Source organism: Orycteropus afer, unplaced genomic scaffold (assembly GCF_000298275.1).
Source record: "Orycteropus afer afer isolate SDZICR_OR568_19922 unplaced genomic scaffold, OryAfe1.0 scaffold00131, whole genome shotgun sequence".
Lineage (NCBI taxonomy): Eukaryota > Metazoa > Chordata > Mammalia > Tubulidentata > Orycteropodidae > Orycteropus > Orycteropus afer.
In genome coordinates this window covers 6,298,677-6,309,653 of record NW_006921718.1, presented here as the reverse complement: position 1 = coordinate 6,309,653, position 10,977 = coordinate 6,298,677, and the positions used below count along the sequence as shown (strand labels likewise).

At 39.0% G+C, this 10,977-nt stretch overlaps 1 protein-coding gene across 1 annotated transcript in view; it reads left to right on the top strand.

The window, feature by feature from the left end:
- Positions 1–10,977, top strand: part of QPCT (glutaminyl-peptide cyclotransferase) — an 87,595-nt gene that overhangs the window by 40,464 nt on the left and 36,154 nt on the right. The window contains exon 3 of the mRNA XM_007945065.2: positions 5,358–5,636. Coding sequence (XP_007943256.1) covers positions 5,358–5,636 — 279 coding nt within the window. The remainder of the gene's footprint in view (positions 1–5,357; positions 5,637–10,977) is intronic.

Sequence of the window (10,977 nt, the reverse complement as noted above, 5' to 3'; positions counted from 1 at the left end):
AAAAAAAAAAAAATAGATTTAGAGAATCGTCCCCTAAGCTATGAAAGAAGGGCTTCTCATTTTGAGGGTGAGGTGGATGACACTGAGTTATTATGAGGGAACTACATGAATGGCCTCAATTTGACTAGAATTAATTAATACCTAATCAAAATGGAAGAAAATATTTTCTCCTATGGCCTTTTTGAGTGCTAGATCAGACATTTTATAATTTATAGAGTGTCAGCGTCTTCTTTACTAAAGAAGAACCTAATATCTAAAAATAGTATGGACTTGATATAAAATTCATTGGTGCGTTAACTTTTGCAGTTATCAATAAGGTTGTGCCTTGTTATAGATTCTCTTTCAAAGAAACATAATATTTGAGGGGAACAATATCTCATAGTCTTCATTTGTGTTATGTCTGATCAATAAGCCCAAAGCTGCCTGTTGGATTATTAGAATATTTTTTTGGCAGATAATTTATTTATAAAATAAATAAAATTGTAAGCCAATACTGTATTTGTTTATTTGCTTGTTGTAAAAATATAGATAACACAACATTTGCCAATTCATCATTTGTCACTTGAGTAAGTCAGTGAAACCAATTACATTAATCATGTTGTGCAACCAACCAACACCAACACCCATTGCTGTATTTTCCATCCCCGTAAACAAAATCCTAATGCTGCCTCAACAAAGATTTCCCTCTTTGCCCATCCTTTCCGCCCCTGGTAACCCCTGTGAACTCTATATATTTGATTTTTTGAAGTGTTTCATATTAGTGAATCCATACTATATTTGTCCTTTTGTGATTGATTTATAAAATAAATAATTTGAAAACATTAAATTTGGGAGTGTTTCAGTGATTTTGACCTGAAATAGGGATGTAAAGTACATTTAAAAAATCAGGATGTAAAGTCTCACTAAAGGGCAAGTAAAGCCCTTTGACTAAAAGCTGCGAGCTAGAAGCTGCTGGGGTAAAAATGCACAGTGCATCTGAAAAGCTGAACCTGAGCTTCTTCAGTGAAACGTGTGTGTCCTGGGGTGCACCTTCAGGCCAGCTTCTTGGGTGGAGGCCCCCCTTCAGCTAGGGGTGTTGTACATCAAAGAAGAAAATGAAAAACAAAAACAAAAAAACACCCACTGCTATTGAGTCAATTCTGACTCATAGTGGCCCTATATGACAGAGTAGAACTGCCCCAAGGGTTTCCAAGCTGTAAATCTTTATGGAAGCAGATTGCCACATCTTTCTCCTGTGGAGCAGTTTGTGAGTTTGAATTGCTGGCCTTTTGGTGAGCAGTCAAATGTGCTTTAACCACTGTGCCACTAGGCTCCAAGAAGAAAGAGGTGCCTAAATTCTCAGTTGTGTGGCTCAGCAGCCAAAACTTCTTATGTCTTGCAGACTTAGTGCAAATACTGGAGAATCTGCTTCCTTGTAACAAACCTGTTCTATTAATATCATGGTTTCCCAGAATCTGACAAATAGGATTTAAGTTTAAATAAATTAGACTCAGGATAATTCACTAATGTTAATCTAAAATCAGAATTCTTTCTCCTTTGTGATGTTGAATGGCATATAATAACATTTTTATTCAGTCCTCCCCCCCCCCCCCCCCTTCATTCTTTGGTCCCTCTCTCTGCGCTCTCCATCTTCATCTCTGTATGTTTTTCTTTGTCTTTCTACTCATTCTTTAATTATCTCTGTCTTTATCTGTCTTCGTCTCTCCTTTCTATTTCTTTCCTCTTCCCATTAAAAAGCAAACAAACAGATGCATAGTAACCCAAAGTACAAAGCCTATATTCAAAAATTCATTTAGCACTCCTGGAGAGCTCTGCTTTTTGCTATTTGGAGTTAGGGAAGTTTTGCTGCTTTAGACTCTTACGTCAGAAGGAAGCCACAGCCAAGTACTGCCTACTTAGGGGTATTCTAGTGATAAGAGTAGTAGTTTTTGGAGCCAGTTATAGAGAATTGTGGTGGGAACTCGAAGACTAAGTCTGAAAGCCAAAAACAACAATGAAGGGTATTGGTGACCTAATTAGATCATGTAGCCAATTAGACTGTTTATGAAGAAAGTAGTTGCTAAGATATATTAAAAAAAATATCTACGCTGAAAAAGAGTTTATTTCATGGAGAACTCTTTGGGGGCATTTGCTGGTTCTTTTGTGGATTTCCGTGTCAATGTTAATATAAAAATTTATGGCCAAGAACTGTTCAGAATTTGAGAAATGAGTTTGTGTACAAGAGCAGGACCGCAGCTGAGCAACCCTAACAGATAAAGCTTTTAAATCCCACTTCACTCTGTAACTTGCAGGCTGCTATTGGTGTTGAAGAAGTCATTTTATGGAACAGTTTATTATCTGGAATCATCTGGATACCAGATGTTCTGGAGCATAAGCTTGTTTTTTTTTTTTTTTTTTAAAGATGACCTCTTTTTTTCAGTCTGGGGAAAACTCATTATAATATTCTGTGAAAAAGCTTATCTCAGATGGACAATGATAGCTCTCTGTTCAAACTACTTATATTCTGTATCATAAACTTTTACATATTCTTATTGAAAATAACTTATTAGTTCCAATCAACCCATATTTACTGATCATATATTGTGAGCAAAACATAGCACTAAGAATTGTAGAGAATAACAAAATAAATGAGATGTGAAGGCTGATGTCAAGAAGGTTCTAGATACTTCTTTTCAATCTGATAGAAAAGAAACTTGTAAACCTGTAATGAAAAGGATAAGGTGCTCTGTGTTATTATTGCCATGTACCATCACATTTTTGGAGTTATAGGATCCTTTGTACACTGCCTGGTTCTGCACCATCCTCACAATCATTGTTGTGTTTTAGCCCATTGTTGCAGTCACTATATCAATCCATGCCACTGAATATCTTCCTCTCTTTTTCGCTGACCCTCTACTTTACCAAGCATAATAACTCTCTCTAGGGACTAGTCCCTCCTGATAACATGTCCAAAATATGTGAGACAAAAACTTGTCATCCTTTCTTCTAAGAAGCATTCTTCCAGGACAGATTTGTTTTTCTAGCAGTCCATAGTCCGGTCAATATTCTTTGCCAACACCATAATTCAAAGGCATCATTTCTTCTCTGGTCTTTGTTATTCACGGTTCAGCTTTTACATCATATGAGGCAACTGAAAATACCATGGCTAGGGTCAGGAACACCTTAGTCCTCAGGACGACATCTTTACTTTTTAATACTTTAAAGAGAAGTTTCGCAGCAGATTTGGTAAATGCAATTTGTCATTTGATTTGTTGACTGCTGCTTTCATAGGCATTGATTGTGGAATCCTTGACAACTTCAATATTTTTTCCATAAGGTACTGTGTATGCATGCATATCTAGGCCAAAGTCCACTTCACTACAGAGAGCAGAGAATGAATAGCTGGGGAATTGTTTGCTTATTCCAGCTTTTGCAGGATTGACTGTGGAATCGGTATCCACCCCAAGTGAGCTCCCTTCTCCCTGCAAGCTTCCTGCCACAGTTTTCCCAGGGCCTTTGCCTACGTGTCCTGTCACATTAGCGAGTGTCAGGCCACATAAGATGTAGCTAGGCTCGAAAATCCTGTATTCCTTGGAGAAAAAAAAAAAAATTCCTATTCTTTTCCAGTTACTATGTTATTCATTTATCATCTCAAGATTCATCCCCACTGGATTAACTGAGGAACAAATTACCAGTTATTTTGATGGTTGGTTTCTTGTTTGACTTTAAAAATAATAATAATAATAAAAAAATTAAGGCAACTTATAGAGATGTGTACAATAATTTTTGAAAAAATAAGTGGGATGTATTGAGAAACATGAGGCAAAGGGCAAATAAGGGTAGGGAAGGGCAAAATGGAACAATGAACTCACTTGTAACTTTTCATACCACAAATTGTAGGTTCTTAAAGGACACACTTCCAGTCAGTGAATGGTTCTTCTTTCTCCCATCAGTCACTTGTTGTCCATAAGGTCCCAGGTGGCTGGGTGAGATGAGGAAATTGATTCTTTTTTATTTGTACCAGCATTTGCAGTTAATCTGTACCAGCCTTGGGTACAGAGGAAAACTACTTGGTGTGGTCGTTAGGGTTTAGAATTAGTTATTTACTGACAGTTAGAGTGAGCAAGAACCTTAAATATCCCAACCATCTTCTTGTTATGAGGTTGTCTCCTAACAAGGGTGAGGGTCAGTCTCTTTTGTTAATGTTCATTCCGTCAGAAATATTTGCTGGATTTGGGGCACATGCTTTGCATTTGAGACAAAAATGTTACCATTTCTTTTCCTGGCCTTTGAGGAGCTTAGTGGAAGTTGAGATCTGTAGGAACCTGATGTATCTGATTTCTCATTCTTTCTTAACCTCCTAGAAATTATAAAAGTGGACTTTAATACATACTGAAGAGGGTCTCTGTCTCCTGACTAGCAGAAATGTCCACCATAAATTGTTAAGTGAGGAAGTAAAGGGCAGAATTATCTGTAAAGTAGGTTAGATTCCCAGCCAATGTACCTCTATCTGTTGGTCGTGGCTTTTGTATTGCTATGATGCTGAACAGGTTTTAGTGGAGCTTCCAGACTAAGATGGACTAGGAAGAAAGGCCTGGTGATTTATTCTTGAACATCAGCCAATGAAAACCCTATGGAGCATAATGTCCAAACCTATTGTGCACGTTTGCCGTGAATCGGGTTCTGACTCAATGGCAGCACATAATGACAACTAAAACAAGTTGCCATTGAGTTGTTTCTGACTCATGGTGACCTCATGTGTTTTAGAGTAGGGCTGCTCCATAGCATTTTCTTGGCTGTAATCTTTACGGAAGCAGATTACCAGGACTTTCTTCCATGCTGCTGCTGGGTGGATTCTAACTGCTCACCTTTATTGTTGTTGTGTTGTTGTTGTTATGTGCCGTTGAGTCGGACCCGACTCATAGTGACCCCTCCTTGGGTCTCCGAGGCAGTATCACTATGGAAGTAGATTGCCCAACCTTCCTTCTAAGCCCACTTTTATTAGTTGAGAGTAAACTGTTTGCACCACCAAGGGTCTTACCACAACAACATTCCTATAAAAACATGTATCCCTCTGCCCACTATATGTTTGTGTGCTAGTATATGTTCATATAAACAAGGAGAAGGGTGTAGACAGATACACATCAGACTGTTAACATTGGTAATGCAGGGGCTGAGATTGATTGCTAGGGGAAGGTTAGGGGAAAAGAGCTTTTAGCTTTTAGCTCTAGCTTTTCTGTTAAACATCTTTCTAATACAATAAGGAAGTATTCCATTTTTTTATTTGAAAAGGATCACATAAAGCTTAAAACATACTTAACAACTTAAAATTGTCTGTCTGGATCTTAACTTTTTCATTTTGTTTTGTTTTTGATCAGCACATCATGAAGCGAATTCAGAGACTGCAAGCTGACTGGGTATTAGAAGTAGACACCTTTTTAAGGCAGACACCGTACGGATACCGGTCGTTCTCAAATATCATCAGCACCCTCAATCCTGCTGCTAAACGACACTTGGTCCTCGCCTGCCACTATGACTCCAAGTATTTCCCCCATTGGGACAACAGGGTATTTGTGGGAGCCACTGACTCGGCTGTGCCATGTGCAATGATGTTGGAACTTGCCCGAGCCTTAGACAAACACCTCCTTTCCCTGAAGGTATCTGTTTCCTCTTGTTGATTCCTGGGATAAGATACATTTGTGATAATTCAGAGTGAATTCTAGAATCCTTTGGAAAGTGAGAAAGCCATTTAGAAATGGAGACTTCAGGTACATTTTTTACTAATTTGTTATAAAATAATGGGAGGTTGAATGACTATTAATTAGAAAATTACATTATTGGAAATTTCAACCATGGGCAATAACCCAAAGATGCATGACAGTACACTTATTAAGTAGGACCTGACAGCTAAGTTTTGAACATATATTAAATTAAATGCAGCCTTTGTTAAAATTAAGAAAGTGGAAGGTTGGTACAGGCATGGATATGAGAACTTTGCTTATTTCTTCTTGTTTATACAGAAATAAAAGACATTACAACCTTCTGATCTGAGAGATGGCTGCTCCCAAGTTGGGGGGAGTGGGTTGCAGCAAAGTGGTTTGTAAGTACAGAGTGGGTAATTCAGACATAGCAAGATGAAAAGCATGAAGCAGAAATGCATTATTGTTATTATCTGTGAATCTCGGCTCAATTTTATGTAGCATAGCAGAGCTTTTGTTATGCTTTCAGCTCAAAATACTTCTGGGACTCTCAGATGTTATTTCAGCCTCTGTGTTCTTAAGGGTCTATTGGAAAAAAGTGCTAAAGTAGATGAAGACATTTTGTTCTGATATCACTCATAACCAAGTAAACACAACAAAGCAAAAACAAAAAACTTTGTTCACAGGCAATATTTTTTTCTTCAATGCTTTATGAAGAGTCTAGCCTTTGATACAATGGGCTAAAGAAGTAAAAGGTTTATCTTGTAATGGAAGTAATAGAGATTTTTGGTTCTGTTTTTGCTGGATATGTGGAATTGGAGAAAGCAAGAATTGTTTATAATCTCTCAGTATCCTTTTGACTGTTTTTTGATTTTGTTTTATTTTCTGAGCCTTCTTTAATACCTTTGTCCCAAGCTCTGCCTTTGCCTTTGACTAGCACTCTCCCCTAGCAACTGAATGAGGGAGTTCAGAAGCTGATATGAAAGTTTAATTTTACATATTTGTATTTTAGTATCCACCACCCATCCGTTAGCTTATGGAGAATTATGGATTGCTATGATGCTGGAAACTATACCACTGATATTTCAAATACCAGCAGAGTCACCCATGGTGGACAAGTTTCAGCAGAGATTCAAGCGAAGAAAGACTGGGAAGAAAGACCTGGAAATATGCTTCTGAAAATTAGTGAATGAAAACCCACGGATCACAGCAGAATATTGTCTGATATAGTGCTGGAAGATGGGCCCTGTAGGTTGGAAAGCACTTAAAATATAGAGTGACTACAACAGTGGACTCAAGCATGCCACTCTTCATGAAGATGGCACAGGACTGGGCAATGTTTTGTTCTGTTGTACATGAAGTTGCCATGAGTTGGAGCTTACTCAATGGCAGCTAACAACAGTAACATTTCTAGTATAAGGACATGAAATATACTTTGTATAGCGATTAGCTATTCTCTTGGTGAGCTCCTTTACCTTGTTCCAGAAAGGTGGAACTTTTGGTGACCAGAAACAGAAAGGATTAAATGAGCTGTTGGGTGAGGATCTCCATAAAAAAGTCAACATATACAATCTCTTAATTATCCTTTGTAATATAGGTAAACGATGGTGTGGAGAATTAAAAAACATTACTCATTTCAAATGCAGAATTTGAGAATATCAGAATTATTCTGGTTGTACTTTAAATTTGTAGTAAAGAGTTATTTTAAGTTTCTTTGTGGTCATAGATTGGGGAGATGGTGTTGTAAAGTGACTTGGTGTAGACTGAATTAATGTTCCAACTCTTTGCAGACCCTCCCCATTCCAGTGATAGGATTATAACTGTACATCCATAGCCTTTGCCTTGTGGTTTTTCTGTGCCCTCCTACTATAGCTGGTTGTACTTCCTTGTCCTTTGACTCTGGACTTAGTTATTAAACTTATTTGGCCAATAGGATGTTAGTAGATGTGATCCATGCAGAGGCTGGAAATGTGCTTTTGTCAAGGGCTTGGTTTCTTGTGCTTGTGCCATCACCCTGAGAAGAGCACACATTGGCTGGCCTGCCAGTCCAAGAGGGTGATCGACATGGTGAGCAGAACCAACCTCACTGACAACAGAGTGAAGAAGAACTGCCCCAGCTGAACTTAGCCTAGTGATTGTCTCCAAGCTGGTCCACAGATTCAGGATAATACATGAGTGTTGTTTAACCAGAGTTGGGTGTGGTTTGTTATACCTTATTTTTGTGGTACTAACAGATAGGGTCTTGGGTGAAGAAAGACTACAGATATTTCACTGAGTATGTAAGTACTGAGGAGCTCTGGTGGTGCAGTTGGTAAGGCATTTGGCTGCTAACCAGAAGGATGGTGATTCAAACCCACCAGCTGCTCTGCAAAGGAAGATGAGGCAATCTACTTCTGTAAAGGTTTACAGCCTTGGAAACCCTGTGGGGGTCACTATAAATTAGAATCAACTGGATGGCAGTGAGCTTATATGTGAACACTGGTAACTAGGATTGGAAGACCTTCCCTTCAGGCTACACATTCTCCTAGACCAAGGTATTTGCCTGAGTTACTGGAAATTGAAGTCCAGAATTACTTTCCTGCCAATTCTGAAATGAAGCAAAAAGTTGCATCATGGGACACCCATCAGTGTCCCCAGCAGTCCAGACCTGTCTAAATGAACTGATGCTAAGAGAGCCAAGTGAAAGGAAATCATTGCACTGGTCAATGGAGACACTCGCTTTTGAAATTTCGGTGAGACACCTATACAGTCAAGTTTGCAGAAGATGAAAATGACCTCTTTTTGCTTCTCTGGTCATGAACAGAATATCTCTGGTCCCAAGCAGTCTCATTCTGTCCACATGTTCCGTGACCATACTGGCTGATTGGAGCTAGAACCTTGAAATGAGTCAAGTTCCTTAAACAACTGGAAGCTTAGAATGTCTCAACTGAGGTATGCACCTTACTCCTTAGAAATGATTTTGCTAATGAGAAAATCTGTTAATTGTTTAATTTTTATTAAACTCTGAGTGCATATCATGTATTTTACACAGGCAAATACATCTTGTGCTTAATGCTGTCAGAAGCATGGGAGATTATCATAAACTGTTCTTTTCCTGTGGTCTAATTAAGGAGCAATATGAAGACAGCTGAAATTATTAGCATACAAAAATAACTTTTAGTTTATGGTCGCTAGAGACATTTTTATCCTTATTATGAAGCGACTCTAAAATAATCAGGAAAACACTATCTTTGATGAAACCAGGAGAACTTTATTAACAGGAGCCAAAACATGAAAGCAGAAGTGGGTGAAAAAATGGCAAATTACATATCAGAGCAGAGAGAAGTCACACTCTCTGGAAAGGGGAATATATGGAAGAAACAAGCTGGTCTCCTAACAAAAGCTTGGAAAGGCTAAGTGACTGGAGATACCAGATGCTGAGAAAGGCAGAGGTGAGGCAGGGGTTGGGTCAGGGATTATTTCTAAATCTGTACAAGGAGCACTTAGTTATATAGATCCCTAGTCCCCACGTGGTGCCAATAGTTAACACATTTGGCTGCTTACCAAAAAGGTTGGAGGTTTGAGAATACCCGGAGGTACCACAGAAGAGAGGCCTGGCAAACACTTTAGAGCACACTACTCTGATACACACAGGATACTATTATTTGGAATCAACTAAGTGGCAACTGATGTGCTGTGACCACCACAACAGGCAAGTGGATGGGCATTCCATTTATATGCTTACAGATGAGAGAATATTTTTCTAGAGAGATTGAACCAGAGAGGTTCTGCACTTGGGAACAATAGTTATGAGGGAGTATCCCATGAGTATCAAAGAGATTGAACGAAGCTGCACTGCTGTCGAGTCAGTTCTGACTCAGCCATTCTATGGGACAGAGTAGAACTGCCCCCATAGGGTTTCCAAGACTGTAAATCTTAATAGTTCTGCCATATCTTTCTCCAATGGAGTGGCTGGTGGGTTTGAACTACTGACTTTTCTGATTAGCGGTTGAGTGCTTTAACTATTGTGCCACCAGGACTCTATTTTTTAAATTTTTTTTTGTCATTTGGGGTGAACGTTTACAGAGCAAATTAATTTTCCATACAGCAGTTCATGCACATTTTGTTTCATGACATTGATTGCAATCCCCATAATGTAACAGCTGTCTTCCCACTTCCTCCCTGTGGTTACCTTTTTCCTGTGTCTTTCATTCCTGTGCATTCCTGCCCTCTGAGCTTCCTCCCTGTGAATATACTACTCTTCTGATTGACCATGATTTATTGTTCTAAGGAGTACACCTACCTGGTGTAAATGTTTACCTTATATGCCTGTCTATTGTTTGCTTGGAAGCCATGGGAGTCAGCACAATTCCGGGCCCGAAGGGTGATTAGGGACCATAGTCTTGGGGGTTTCACTAATCTCTGTTAGACCAGTAATACTGGTATTTTTTATGATTTTGAGTTTTGTTCTACATTTTTCTCCCACTCTATCCAGGATCTCCTGCACTGATCCCTTTCTGAGTGGTTGACAGTGGTAGCCTGGCACTATCTGGTTCTTCTGGACTCAGGTTCATGTAGGCTGAGGTTTGCATGGCCCACTAGTCCCTTGGACTAATAGTTTCCATGCATCTTTGGTTTTCTTCATTCTTTGCTCCAGAAGAGGAGAAACCAACAGTTACATCTAGATGGCCACTTGCCTTGGTGATGGAAATAATGATGGAGATTGCATGATAGAATTTTGCAAGACCAATGACTTATTCATTGCAAACACCTTTTGTCAACAATGTAAGCAATGGGCATACACATGGATTTCACCAGATGGAATACACAAGAATCGGATTGACTACATCTGTGGCAAGAGGTGATGGAGAAGCTCAATATCTTTAGCTAAAACAAGGCCAGGAGCTGATTGTGGAACAGACTATCAACTGCTCATATGCATGTTCAAGTTGAAGTTAAATATAATTAAACCAAGTCCACGAGAGCCAAAATATGACCTTGATAATATCCCTCCTGAATTTAGAGACCATTTAAAGAATAGATTTGATGTATTGAACACCAATGACTGAAAACTAGAGGAATTGTGGGATGACATCAAGAACATAATTCATGAAGAAAGCAAAAGGTCATTAAAAAGAAAAGAAAAGAAAGAAAAGACCAAAACAGATGTCAGAAGAGACTTTGACAATGGTCCTATAAGTTTATGTGAATGATCAGAATTCCCAGGTGTATAGTAGAGCTGACAAGGGGCAAGGTTGTGGTCATGGCTTGGTCACAGCCAGCTACCCAGAGGGACCGAGTAGTTGAACCTGTGGGCTTG